At 36.0% G+C, this 15,678-nt stretch overlaps 1 protein-coding gene across 1 annotated transcript in view; it reads left to right on the top strand.

Annotated features, from left to right (window-relative positions):
* The first annotated feature begins 2,948 nt into the window (after positions 1–2,948).
* The window catches only part of clmp (CXADR-like membrane protein), an 80,050-nt gene continuing 67,320 nt past the window's right edge, over positions 2,949–15,678 (top strand). The window contains exon 1 of the mRNA XM_015401942.1: positions 2,949–3,403. Coding sequence (XP_015257428.1) covers positions 3,373–3,403 — 31 coding nt within the window. The 5' untranslated portion in view covers positions 2,949–3,372. The remainder of the gene's footprint in view (positions 3,404–15,678) is intronic.

Below are 15,678 nucleotides of genomic sequence, written 5' to 3'. Positions count from 1 at the left end.
AATTTCACTATAAAATACCTTGAGTTTAACCAAAAGCGTTTTATGAATAAACCAACATTGACATTGATGCATTGATTTAAACATAACATCCAATATCTTGCCCACAGATCCTAGTTTGATTACATTTACATCTCAGTAAGGAAATCCCCACATCACAAGGGGAGTTGTGTGCCCAATACAATAAAAAATCTACTACACTAACTACTGCGATTCTTTCAGCAAATTTGTGTGCAACTGCCATATAGTGCTCGTATAGAGGTCACGCTGCCTGGATGTAATGCTGTGAGACCAGGATGCAATGTTTACTTTTGGTGCGTGGGGGGAAATAAAATACTGAAAAGGTCACTCAGTATGTAGAAATATAGCTTTATCCAAACTCCTGGTATTTGTTGTCATCTTCACTGTATCATCTGAATTAAACAATTTGCAGCTAGTTTAGAACAGATGTGCAGAAAGAATTTAACATTCTTAATATTTTTTATTTAGAAAGTAACATCACAGTTGGATGAGCCACAGAGATTTTAAGTTTGTAATTTTAAGCTGTAGTAATACAACCTTGGATTAACCTGAAGCAGATTATTATAAAAGACAGAGTGAGTTATTTTATAGAACCCACTTTCTGTGTTAGCAAATGATCATTAAGAAAACTGAACATTTTCTTGTTTTTCATGGCTTTCTTGTGGGTTAATGAATAGCTTTAGGACAGTGTTTTAGATGATGACCTTTTGTTAGTATTTAAGCTATGAACAAGCTGCTGTAATCATAATATATTCAAGTATTATGACTATTTTTACACCTTGCAAATACAGGAAATGTTATTTAGTAGCCCTGTGCTCTTTCAGGTTTGACCTTAAATTGTAGATTTTATGCAAATCTTTCATACAGTTAAACAAGCCTTTTTGTTAGATTAAAACCTAAGGGTCACTGTGAAAGCCTTACACAATTTCAAGTATCAGTAGTTTCCATCTGAGGTTTACATGACATCATGATAGGCATGAATGTATTGCTAATTCTGAAGTCTAAATGATAAATTTGAACCATATTTTATCCAAAAAAAAGATAAAATAACAGACTGAAATCTAAGTCTGACTTGTTAATCAGTTCAAGAGCCATATAGGCTCAGATGTATATATTATGTAATATTGACCTCAATGTTTCTGGCTAGTTGCAAAGTAATTTTTTTTTTTCAGCCATAAAGAATTGATTGAAATTGATCGTTTTATAACTTACATAGCAAGTGTAAAGCTATATTTAAGTTAATTGTCTTGTTGTAGCTACCACCTGTGTTTCGAGTTGAAACGATCAGACTCAAATTGTAATTTTATTATTAATATAAAGGGATCTAGATTTATAAAAATCTAGGCTAAACATAATCCTAATTTTCTACACTAAAGTGAGCTTAACATCAAACCTGACAATGTTTGGTAGGCCTGAAGGACCTATCAGCAGGCTTTGAGAATATAAGATTAACTTTGCTGTATCACAAATGAAAAATTGCATGGAGTGGGCACAATACAATTCATGGACTCCGGCACGCTGTGCTCCAGGAAGCTTATTTACGCATCAAGCGGCACACAGGTGCTACACAACGGTGGTGATAAAGGTGAGCTTAAATGACTGTCCATAGCTCACCACGAATATACAACTGAACCTGCGTGTGCGCAGAAAAAGATAGCTAACGGGAAGAGCGCACAGGATGTAAACATATCACCAGAATGGTTGACAGTTAGGAGAACCACTTATTTAGATGATCCACCCAGAAATAAAAGATCATTTTAAATCCATAAATCATTTTAAACCGTACTGATGTGTATATATATGTCCATAGCTTTTTCAGCAAGGACCGTATTGAAAATCAGGTCTGTCTTTAGTGATTTATTTGGAAATTAATGTGTGCATTCGTTTTCATGTACGTTTGTTTTGATCTGTATTGATTGACCCTAAGATGTTTTTGATGCCTATCAGTTTTCGGCCGCCCCTTAGGGCACTTTGTCCCCTGCCTACAGTAGCCAGTCGTAGGAAAATTGTTTGGTACCACCACTGTTCCCAACATCATCATAAAAATGTACAGAGTTTGCTTAAACAACTGAGTCCGTGAAAGTGAACGAACGTTTAAATTAATGCTACTGATTCTCCTAAGAGTGGTTAAAAATCTACAAGCCTACAGCCTACCTAACACTCACTGATGGCAACAACAAATATCTGGTAGAGATGTAACCTTAGAAAAACTTAAATTAGCTAAATTGTGCATCCGTAAGAGATTGCTGTCCTATCCTTTACTTATAAATTGTATTTATTAATTTTAATTAGTCTATTTTTGGAATCCCCCATTAGTGCATCAAGCCGTCTCCATACTTCCTGGTGTCCAATTAAGAGAACAGAGGATTAAAAATACTCTGTGACCTCATCCAAAATGAAATAGACTATTCTTGTTTTCTAAAAAATATTGCAATTGTTTTAAATTAACAAGAAAAAGTAAATCAACAAAAAAAGTTACAAATTCACAAGGCATTCATGCTCATGATGCACATATAACATCCTGTGAATGCTATAATAAATGCGTTCAAACTGCTACCTTCTGGTAGCATAAAAAACACACATTTACACATGCAGCAAGATCATATTTGAAAGGATTATTCATTTACTATGACAGTGGCCACATAAATCAACTTGTCAGTTGAAGTGGTAATTTCTCACACTGGTAAACAAATCATTATTGTATCATTCTGTACTTTGAACACACACAAAAATAAACTAAATTCATGTATATTTATTTTCAAGCATAATTTGCTTTTTTGTTGTTTTAAAGCGAATATACAGCAGCTACAGGGTGACACGCACCCTCCCATCAATCCTTTCAGTGTGTTGTAAGATGCTCTGGATGCGTAAGAGAACTTCAGACTCTAGAGGTCTCCATCCTTCAGCATCCCCTCATCAGCCACCTATTCGCCCTCTCCTCCTCTTTGGGTGCTTTGTGCGGCGGAGGAGGAGAAGAGGAGAGGCTGCCCGAGGAGGAGACAGAGGGGAGCCTGAAACCAACACGTCCCACGCCAGATCCACACAACCTGGGGGCAACTTTGATTTGGACGCATGCGATGCACATGACAATGAAGAGAAAGAGCCACATTTCTGCCTCTTTCTCTCCCTCCTGCTCTCCTTGGGAGGCTTAGATGAGTCGGGCGTGTGCAACATACTACTACTGTACGTCCTTGGACTGAGGCGCTGAATGAAGATTTATTTGTGTGTGATTTCGCTGTTCAGCTCGCTGATGGTGCCGCCTCGCCGTGCCTGCGCTTAGGTCAGCCCAATGAATCCAGAGGCGGTCTGAGCGCATTGTTTCCTGCTCCGTTGCTTTTGGGATTTCCAGCCGTGATGTCTGCAATCTTGCGCTCTTTGTTTCTGGGTAAGTCATTTTAGGTTTCTTTAACAGCTCAGAAATACAGCCAATTAACGGAGCGCGTGCCTTTAACAATTTCCACTAATAAGTGAATTAATTGTAAATATTTTTTATCCCAATCATTTAGAAATCGTCATAAAAAAGCACGTCTGAGTGCTTTATTTCGGAATGATGTCAGAATATATTGCCTTACAGTAAGGAATGGCACAGAATGATTCATGTAGGTTGTATTAAAAGCTCCTATTTGTGCTTTGTTTAAAGACATCATGGAAAAGCAGACGTCAGCTTTAATCTGTAAGCCATAGTTGTTGCTCTTTTTAAAGGGATCTATTAGAATAAGGCTAAATTAATGGGATAAAAGTTCACTTGACCCATCCTTTTAACTGTTGTCTCCAGATTTATGTACCATGCAGTCAAGTTCTTTAGAGGAAGGCCTGCTGTGATTAAACCCCTCTAGTGACAACTAATGTAAACAAATATATGCATGTACTTTCTTATTTTGCCCCAGGTTGTGGCAGCAAGGGTTTTATTCTGCAAATGTCTTAAATAGTTACCAAATATTTCTATTTAAACCATTTGGCCTTCACTTACATTGCATGTCATGAAATTAAAGCAATTGGTATGCTTCTTGTGCAAATCCAAACATTGCTGTTGCACAACCTACTCAGTCAATTCCTGGTCTGCAGCTACAGTAAGTGAATGCTTTATTCTGCTCTGACTTCACTGATTTGAAGTTTCTGTTATAATATCGTCAGAGTTTTATCATGACGTTCAGTAAGTCGTGTCACACAACATGTCTTGCTCTTGTTCTAATACCTGCTATGGAACTGAGAAAAAAACAAAGTCATGAGTGCTGGTTAGAATGGTGTTTGAATAGCAGTGGCTTACTTGAACAAGTTTAGAGCTCCCTGTGATATGGTTTAGGAGTGGTTTGGTATAAAGGGAATATGCATGTAACACAGCAGCAGTTTTTCACCTAAAGGCTGACCTTTTGGAGTTCAACTTTAAGTGTTTGTCCTATTGGGTATACAAAATGAGTGGAGAGAATGCAGTTGGCCCCATCATGTGATGATTTTAGCAAGGGCTTGTAAAAATGTGTGTAATTGCTATATGTATAAGTTCCATTAAGGCTTCATATCTACTATGACAATGGGCCGGTTATGAAACACTGAACAATGCAAATATTATGCTGACTGATCTGGGAAGGTTTAGACGCTTACCTACTCTGTTTTGGATGCTTGTTTTCAGCTGATTTTTGCATTATCATTTATGATTTTAAGAAGTTGTTACTTTTGTTGTTTTTTATAACATTGATCAAGATACAATTGAGCAAGTAGAAGTATACCAACATCTCCTGGCACAACATCTCAATATATGTATAAAACCCTTTATTTTTATTGTGAAAGGGTTTGTGTTTAGTTACTTCAGCATGCAAGCAAACATCCTAGCCTTTGCCCAGGACAAGACAGTTTTCAATGGGGCCCTTCCTATTATTTCAATAATAGTGGAACATGTATTAATACAGACATTTATCCCCTTGTTCCCTCTTTCTGTTAACCAATTACTCAACTGGTCTCTTTTTCTCTTTTCTGTTTGCTCAATATTTACGATTTTTTTGTTTGTTTTTTTGTTTGTTTTCTACATTAGAGCAGGTACTAGTTGATGTTGCTGCTTTATACTGTAGGACATAAGCTATGTTTACCTGGACATAAGTAATCAAAGGAAAATATCTGATCAAACTAAAAATGTGTCATGTAAACATAGCACATAGACTTAGACTTACATAGACAACTTTTATTGTCATTTTGTACACAGAGTGTACACAAAAATAAATTTCATTTTGTATAGCTTTCATGACATTTTCATTTCCGCAGCAGTCATCAAATCTAAACAGCGTGAGAGAAAAACATGGTGCAAAAAAATTTATTGATGTGGAAGTTCAAAGCATTGAATATATATGGCACAATTATGCACTATATATATTTATATATATTACATAGGAAGTATTCTACAGTATTCCATTCCCCTGCATTGTCAGGATCAAAATGAAATTATTATCTGGTGGTTTATACGGATTGACAATTAATTTGGCGTGCATGTAAACGCTTGTCAGGACAAGTTGTTCTGAATAAGGCAAGCTGTCCTGAGTGCGCATGTGTACACTATTTCCATGAAGTATGTTTGCTATGAGTGGCTTGACGCTATGTCAGAATATGTTAGGATTATTTATGTTCATATAAATTATTTTTTGTTACTATGTCAAAATAAATTTTACATACATAAGTTAATTAAGAATGTTCTGATGTATTATTGTCATCTAGGAATTTTTAATTCATTAATATGCAGCATTTTTGGCTCCCCGACAATAAGAAAAAGCTGGATTGGCCTGTTATTTCAATTTTATTCTGCTCTTTGTAGGGCAGGTTTTGCTTTTAGCTCTAAATGCCATGATATGAACCTTATTTTTAGCAGTTAAAGTTTTACGTAGGCGTATATGCATAGTGATTAGGGCACATCTACTACTGGAATCAAACTACAAGTTACATAACTATGCATCCATTAATGTTTACCAGCCTCCAATCTAGAGGGCTAGCTGTAGTTATGGAGTGGCTGCCTGACCCAGGGGTCTCTAGGTCTCTGTAGCGAACCATGCATTTTATATTGGAATAGAGTGACTTAATCAACTCAAAGTCAGAGGTTGCAAAACAGCCTAACCATTAGGAAGAGAAAATGAATAAAACTCAATTTTTGGTATGGTAAATATTGGGCTTATATTTCTATATTTTATACAAAGCTTAAAAAATAATTTATTGAATTGTTTAGAAAAAAAATTTAGGAAAATGCATATTAATATGATTTTATTAGATTATTATGTATTAGTTAATATAAATATCCCAGATTATAGCCTTAGGCTAATTTCCATCTGGAGTCCCTCCTGGCAGGTTGATGTCGCAGACAAATAAGATATTTACAAAACACACTAAACAAAGACAGATAGAGACACCATTAACTCCGTCATCGTTAGTACAGGCACAGAAAAAGTCAACGACTGCAAGAAAGAAACCAAAAAAAAAAAAAGTTTTTTGTATTGCACTGCTCTCAATGATATTTGGAGGACCCAGTACTTAAAAAGGCAACACATTTGTCTAATGTGTTGATATAAAATAAAATGTATCATTATTGTTGCACAGGGGTAATAAAGCCGTCCATTTGTTTCATCAGTTTTATTTTGACATATTTACTTAAGCTAAGATATAGTTGTTCTAGATTTAAAAGTTGCTTTTAAGTGCTAATTTGGCAGTGATGCTCTTTCTACAGTAACATTGGGGATATTGCATTATGGTATTAGACAGGCTACATGCTATTGTAGCCAGACTGCAGTTAACTTTTCTAGCATCATTCTAGCCTTGGATTTGTTGCTTTGGTTTGTGAAAGTACTTTGTATAAGTGTGAATTGGAACACAGCTCTGTTTTTCCTATCTATGTTTCCTACAAATGTTTGGCAGGGTGTGAAGAGAAGTTATCTTTATGTGACCTTACAACAAAGAAGCCACAAAACAGGCAGCATTTTGTTTGCTCTGTAAAAAAAGAGATGACATACGTTTTGAAAGAGATAAACAATATTGTTCAGATACTTAACCAAGTAAAAGCTTATTCACAGGTGTTTTTATGAGTCTAGTCTGTGTTTGACCACCTAGTTTACTATTCTACTGTTTAATCCATATAAAGCACATTGAATTGTCTTTGTACTGAATTGCCTAGTTCACAATTTCACAGTTTGAAATTGTGAAATTTTCTTTTCTTTTTTTAAGAACTCACAAAGGATTTTTTATTACAAATATCCACTGTAGAATTTTGCAATCATGAAAATCAGAACATAGAGACCGGTCATCATGGAAATGAAGTGCTGCACATTTATTTTAAATGTTTAGAAGTTTATCTGCTTAATCATGTTTTAATTTGTTTCATTGAGTTGACGTACAAAATTAATCTGAGATTCCAGTTAGTGTGTTGAAATGAAATTCATACATTACACATTAATTATACAGGCTTGATGTGTTTGTAGCTAATAATAGTGCCCCTGCTTTCTTAAAATAACTGCATGCATGTGCCTGAAGTATTAATAGACTTGTTGCCACGGTGAGGCTTTTTTCTCTTCCTGTTTACTTAAATTGAATGTCCTCCATTTTATTTGGTTAAAATTATGATTTTTCTGCATGTCCAAAAACAAAAAATCACAAAAACTAAGGCTGTTTTTCCCATTTAACTCAGTGTTTAGTTTCAATGGAGCACAATGACTAAGTAAAAAAAGATGAAAGAGGGAAAAAAAAAACTAAGCCAGAAAAGGGGTTATCACATTACAAAAGAATCTATATTCTTTAATACAGGCTTCTCTGTATATTTAGCTTTGGCCTTGCCCATCCTGAGACATCCTTAAATTAATATCTGCTGGAGATGTAACATCCAGCGTTCACATTACAGATAAGTAGCACAATTAATTGCCACAGAGAGTTCTTCTGCTCCCTTCGGTAACTCTGCCCAGACGAGGTAAGAAGCAGAACAAGGTCAAATAAAGTAACTCTTTCTCTCTCTCTGACAGAGTGGTGCGTTTTGAGATCTGGCCAGGTAAAGACGAGTGATTGATTGTTCCTCTGGGCAGAATGAAAGAATTTTTGAGCGACTGTCCAAGGTACAATAACACAGTCCAAGACCCTAGACAGAAATGTAATTGGAAAGCGTGAGCAACTCTTATGAGGGATCCAAACCTCTGCACTCGGAGTGCAATAAGGATCTTAACATCCCTTGATGTGCTGGTCCGTGTAGTCCTGCATTCGTATGTGAATAACAGTAGGATGAAGGCTGTGTATAAACATGCATTTTAACATTAGATGTAGATAAAGAGAGCAGTGGCTCCGTACAGAAATTCTGTCCCCATTCTATATTTAGCATAGCTGGCAGGGCAGGCTGAGGATCTCTGAAATGTGAAGATGACAGGAGCCTCCTGAGCCAGAGGTTATAAAGTGACATCTTGATGTGCTTGTGCCTGAATCACACTCCCACACACACACATAGCCAGTCAAAGACTTTTGACATTCCAAGTCACAGAGTTTTCTGATATTTGACATCTAGTTATGATGCATTCAAGCTTGCTTTTGATCTTGTTTTTGACTTACAATATTCTTCTGCATTGTCAGTTGGCATCCCCTATGTATTTCCCAGCTTTGAAAGTATTGTTTATGGAGTCTACGGCAGGAATTTGAAAGCTCTGTTTGTGGCATTCGTCTTGTGCTTTTAGATTCTCAGAAAATACTTTCAAAGTCACCTGCAAGTTTCCTTATTGATTTTTAAGTAATCATTATGTCCAAACAATAAATTTGTGCTTTAACACTGGTGTGTTTAATGAAGTGAGTTACAGCAAAATCAATTTTCAAAAAGGGAAGGGGAAAAACAAACACAAAAATGCCATACATGTTTTCTGTAAAAATTATAACATTAAATGAATAAACAAAAAAAGTACTAGAAGATTTTAAATCCTGTTAATGGGTTTTCCACCATGGATTTACTGGATTTATACAATTAATCTTGCTGATCTGAAAACAGTATGCTTTCCCCTTATTGGTGTTTTTGGGGATCTTGTTAAAAATACAAACTCCAACAGCATACAGTACGCTCTACAGCATGAGGCGCCATGATCTCTCCAAGGATTTAAATGTTTTCAAATTGACAAATGATCCCTAAATATGTAAGAAACAGGCTTTACACCACCCTACTGTATATCCCAAAAGCTTGGGATATACTATGCAATAGGATATATGCTATATAATACACTTTTATTAACTGTTTGTGCACCAAACGTTCAGCCCCTGAACTTTAAGTGAACATGTCTTTTTGGATTTGGATAAAGCTTATGAGATTATTTCTTCAGGATAAGAATCAGCTTTATGTTCTAGGTATGTATATACATACCAGGAATTTGACTTTGGATCATACAATGTTTATGATGCACTTATGTATGTAATAACACAATAATACAGTTATAAAATAAAGTGGAGCTGTAGAGCAATTAGCAGAGTGCAGGCGATACAGAAATGAATTAGTAGATATTAGAATAAGTGATAACATGTGAACATGGGATAAATGGAGGTAGAGTTGCTGGTGTTTCCTGACACTGTGAGTAAGAGTGAGCAGCTCATTATAGTGATGGCTTGTGGAGAGAAATAGTTCCTGGATCTGTTGGTTTTGTCATACAGTGCTCTGTAGTGCCTACCAGAGGGCAGAGGTTGGAAGCAGTTATGACCAGGGTAAAAAATAAATTAGGTCTGCAGTGATTTTTCCTACCAATCTGGTTCTGGAAATATAAAATCCAGAGGCAGAACTTTAATGTTTCTTTAGAAGGGTTCACGATAACAAGCATGTATATTTGCTTCTTTTATCTGTAACTAAGGACCACCTACTGTACTTGACTTCTGGCATTGCACGAACAATCTCACTGCTTTTATTTCACAACTTTCATTTGATTCTTTTGCTACACAAAATCAGTAGCATGAATACCAAGACAGTCACTGGTTTTCTATTTCTCCACTACATGTATTGGTTAACTATTTGCCCCGTAGAAATATAATTTCATGCACATATTATAGATTAACCGTGCAGCATGTCAATACAGATTTTATAATGCAGTCTCTCTTACATTTACAATGTAGGCCATGGATTGGAGTAAGAAAAGCAGATATTTATCACAGTTTTCTCTGCATTGTAATTTGACTTTTTGCCTAAATTCCATTATCAGTTGTTTCACATGCAACAAATGGTGTGAATAGATTTTCTGGTGTGAGAAGATTGTTTTAGTAAAAGCAAAAATTGGCCAATCAGAATGGTTTTACAAGGGCACAGCACTGTGAAACACTAAAGGTCCAACCCTGGGTCACGGATCAGGCCTCTCACATAAGTACAAAGGTTAAACCATCCTTAAAAAGAAAAAGACAGATATACTAAAAAAAAAACAACACCTGCAATGCACTTTACTTTCTGAAGCTTAAGTTATTTGATCATAGCATGTTTCCTCATATGATGAGACATCCCATTTTCTTTTTTTATTTGTCTTAGAGATTCTTTTTTTCCATCTAACATGATGCTTTGAGACATGGGAGCTTGATAATCTAACACTGTGAAATCAATGCTATCCTTAAAGTTGGAAACATTTGCAGGTCAAAAGGTGTTTTGTAAAGAAATTACTTTTATTCCTAAAAGTAGTGGTTTGTGTTATGTTGCATTTTGGTTAACGTTAATGAATAGTCTTCTGCAGGACAGATTATTGCTTTATTCTCTCAGTAAAAGGGGCCATTTCTACAATCTTTTATATAGTATTTACTCATTATTTTCAGATATTTCTCTGCCTTTGTGAAAAGCAAGAACCAAGCCTAAACAGAGAGGAGTTTGTGCAGTTTCTCTGACCTGCAGACCCCTCCCCCTTTCAACCTTCTCAGAGGAAAATTGTTGCCAGATTATTTTGGAATGTATGAACAGGAACTGCCTTTTTCACTTTACTGCTAATCTTTGACAGATGTTCTGGGGAGGCTCACGTTCACATTAACTGGAGCCACATGGCAATTCTCCACACAAGTATGCTGCATAGTTCTGCAGTATTAGGAACAATAACAGGCAGATAATTCACACACATTAATTTCTATGCTATACAATAGTTTAAACATAGAATGATTAATATTTATAGGGGTCTCTTCTCTCATGGAAAAATTACTGAAGTGTTTTGTAAATAACTTTTCTTTTTTAAACATTATGGTTTTATAACTTACGCAGTTATATAACCTTGTCTAACAAATTGTACCCCCCTTACCTTTCCCCAGCAATATTTCTTTCTGTCAACTGAACCATGATGAGGCTTTTTTATAGGCTACTATCTCGCTGATACTTCAGAAGTGCTTCAGCTGCATTTTTTCTGATACACAAGGTAGTGATCTACAGCTGCATCATGCGAAGTACGCACTTTTAACCCCCAATAAGATACATATGCGGAGGCTGCAAAAATAGTTTGCAGGGCTTTCCATCATGAGGTTTGGCTAAACCAAATATGTCTGCTGTTGTTACAGTTCGGTGTCATATATGTTTAGAGTAATTCCTTATATTTACTTCCTGATATAAAGGAAAATATTCCATCGTATTGTACGCTGTCAAAAATGTATACTTAATACAAGGGTGTAACTTTGTGAGGAAAGTTGGTGGGAACACACTATAAGGGTGGCTGCTGATACTCCTGCAGTTACAGGACCCGGCAGCTTATATTCATTTAATTCTTTCCTATTGTTGAGAATGTCAAAATACACTAATATGTATAAAGATAGATAGATAGTATGAATTTCATAAGTTTATACAAGTAATTTGTATTTTTCTAAAAATATGTGTTAAGAAATATGTTTCTATTAGAAAATAAAAGATATCATAATAATACATGGATGTAAAATGATAATGATAATAATAGTAATTATATAATTAAGAATTATAGTAATGTAATTATTTTCTCAATTCCCACAGCCCACTATAACTACATGCGCAGCACTCAAAATAACAGTCCTCTTAAATGAATTATTTTCCATATTTAATAACATTCTTAAATTTGTTTTATGGTAAATCAATGGTGAAACAATACATTAGAAAGGCATTAAACAATTTTCTTTGGGACATTTACCTCTTTGTAATAATAGAAATGACTGAATATGACTAATGAGAAGACATTATGGATTGCCTTTTATCCATTAGTATACATAAAAAAACCCTCACAAATATCAGCATCACTGGCTCCTGTGTTTACCTGCCGAGTAGATGTTGTGCCACTTATATAATTCTCTACAGTCTTGCTTTTTATTAGATACATATTTGTCTTTTTGGGCCTAAACTTAGAACTGTTTTCCATAACAAAGGTGTCATAACTGTTTAAATTGTTCTGCACAAACTAGCTTTGAGCCTTTCATAATATTTCACGTTTCCAACACATTGAAGGCAACGGAAAGGAGCTTCTTTACATCTAAATTCTTTGCATGACCTTCAAATGTGTTCATACAGAGAGGTTCAAGTGCAGTCCAGAAAGGTGTACAGTAGCTTTTAGAAGCTTCAACCATTATTAAATCAATGGTGCTGTTGTATTTTGGTCCGCAGTGGAAGAGAGGCTATTTAAAATTCTTAAATTGTTAAAAACATACTTTGAAACCTATATTCTAAATCTCATAAAACTAAAACACTTAGATTTACATATGCATAAAAAATATTTTCCCATGTTTTTCTAACCCCATTATCACCTATTGTCTTGTTTTGTGAGCTTGATGTACTGTAACAGTCTTAGTAAAGGGATGTTTCAATTATTTTCAAGAGCAACCAAGGATTTCAAATCTGTTTAATCAACCTGTTTACACAATCTAATATTCTCTACAGAATTCCATAAAAACAGAGATATGTAATTGTTTTCCCCTATTTGCTAAAACATTAAATGAAGCTATTTCCCAACTACTTCTGGTCAGAGCACCACCTTTAGGGAGGTCCTGCTGGAAGCTGCATTAGTCATAGAAGTCAGATATGAACGTAAACAGTACAGTTTCTTTAAAACACTTTATTTTTGTTTGTAAAAACCTTGCTCCATTGAAAAGAAATCTAGGTTATTTGCAACAATCTTGTTCTGACTCATTTTAATGAACTAAATACCATGTGCGATCTAATTGCATCATTACACCTTTGTCATGGTATGTTGATAAAAAAGATAATTTCAGCCATGATCATTTTCTCCAAAATCACACACCCCCAGCCTTTTAGTCAAAAGTGATTGTGAAGGATAGTGGTACTAGTATAATTACAGCTTTTACTTTCCTAAGAAAATATTAAGTGATTTGCATCTTGTAGGCATTAGTTCTGAATTCTAATCAAGTGCTAGGATCGCTTTATGTAATTAGTGAGTAAATCAGGAAGCAAACAAAACAGAGATAAATGCTGATGTCTGTCTATGGCAGAGAAAAAACAGTCTTGCATGGATTCACCCCACTCAATGTCCATCCTAATTCTTTGCAGCTATTGACAGTACACGGAATGGGATTTAATGGTGAGTGCAGATGTGATTAAAATTCAGACACCTTGCAAAAACACCATTTAAAATGATTTGTTTATCAGGGGAGAGGTTGAGATGCTATCATCTGTGTGCCCACAGCCCTTTTGCGGTGCTTTCAAGTGCTTTCTGCCTCAGTGAAAACTGGCAGTGCCGGGTAACGCTGCCGTGTTTTTCCTCTTTAAGCAGAACATGCTTTTGATCAATGTTCTATGTCTTTGAGACCCGGGATATCTCTAGTTTTCTAAGAAGCTGAGCAATCCAGGTGTTTCTGAAAATAAACTGCCAAAATAGCTAAATTCCTGTTACTGCAATGCAGGTTAGTGAATGCATCAATGGCACTGAGAAGGAAAAACTGCATTTATTGATTAACAATTTACAGCTAATTAGCACAGTTGTGGCCCCACAGCGTTAAGGAAGAGGTCAAATCTTCCAGTCAGCTTCAAGCTGAGTGGCATGACTTGTTTTCTTAAACTCTAATTGAACAGAAAGGGTTTATTTATTGCTGAATAAATCATTTTTTTGGAAAGTGCCAAATCTCGCAAACTACTTTTTAATAATTTATTATTTCTCAGCTATTGTTTAGTAGGTTAATTGGTGGTTTTAGTGTACCTGTCTGACCCCTGCTGACTATTATGGTCACAATTCAGCTATGACAATTGTTTCTCTTCCTATGAACTACTGTAAGTATAAGCAGAAAAACATGAATCTACATAAAGGATAATAGAAAATTATTGAAACGATGAGAGATTTTTATTGTTCCACCACATTTTGGAACAGTTGAAACCAAAAAAACAACAACACATTTTTTACTCCACAAGGAATTCAGTCACAGTTCAAAGTGGAAGAATGATTAAATATGAAGGAATCCTTCGCTATGGCAAACAATATGTGGCAGGCAAAGTTGTTTTTTTCCCCCTCCTCTTCTATTTTGTCTTTTTCTCCAAGTAGAAGCTGATGAAATGAACAGGAGGAAATGTTCCTCATCGCTCTATTTAGACGCCTGCTGCTCCTTTCAATTTGAAGCAGTCTATTAGCTCAGCAAGCAGGCCACTCCATTAGGTGTTTTGAACCCTCACGCTCCATTGTCTCACTTCATTTCCCCCTTTGCGCACCAGTCTTCCCTAAAGCAGTTGAAGCTTTAATCAGTAAAGGTTCCACTTGTCCCTCAGACATTCGTCCTAAACTGTGCTTGGTCATCACAAAACAGCCTAGAAAGACGAATTGTGCTTACAAGGTAATGAATTATCTGGTTACTGATTACATTGTAAATTGGCCGGATAGTAACCTGAAGACCATCTGGCAGCGGAGATCTGTTCTGTTTCTACATCACACCCAATCATTTTAGAAGTTAAATTCTATAAACATTATAAGGATTTACCATCTACAGTAGCTAGTTCTCTTAATGTCTTTAGAAAGTTCAAATCTAGGGAATTAGAATGTATAGATGTAGAATAAGGCTACGTGCACACAGCAAGCAGATGTGACTCAAAACTGATCTTTTCACCCCCTAGAAATCAGATTGTAGACACTTTTACATGTGGTAGTAAATCTGGTATGTATCTGATCGCTTTCTAAGTTTCAGCCTTCCAAGTTTCACCAATACTTTGACTGAGGGGGGGTACTAATGGTAAGACAAAATACTCAAAGCGGCACACAAGTCAAAAAAGTTGGGAACCACTGGTTTAGAGTACCATATTTAGATGGTTTACACACCAAGGCATGCTATGGGGAAAGCATTTTCCTCTACACAGGAACCATCCATCCATTTTCCATAATGCTTATCCCTGCTGGGGTTTCTAGTGTTGCTGGTGCCTATCTCCAGCTGTTATTTGGCACACCCTGGACAGGTCGCTAGTCTATCACAGGGCAACACAGACAGACAAACAGGACAAAAAACCATTCACGCACACACACCTAAGGAGAATTTAGAGCAGCCAATTAACCTAACAGTCATGTTTTTGGACTGTGGGAGGAATCCGGAGTACCTGGAGAGACCCCCTCACATGCTGGGAATTGAACCCAGAACCTTTTTACTGCAAGGCAGCAGTGCTACCCACTGTGTCAATGTCACATTTGATCCAAATATAACCTCATTTTCTACTCCTACTAAAGTTCCACACAGATTTATCTACAGCAGCAGTATTCACTGCTCCACTCAAGGCTCTTGTAAATA

Source organism: Cyprinodon variegatus, unplaced genomic scaffold (genome assembly GCF_000732505.1).
Source record: "Cyprinodon variegatus isolate N-32 unplaced genomic scaffold, C_variegatus-1.0 Scaffold1275, whole genome shotgun sequence".
Taxonomy (NCBI): Eukaryota; Metazoa; Chordata; class Actinopteri; order Cyprinodontiformes; family Cyprinodontidae; genus Cyprinodon; species Cyprinodon variegatus.
Note: the sequence above shows the minus strand (reverse complement) of the source record. Positions and strands in the feature narration are given on the sequence as shown.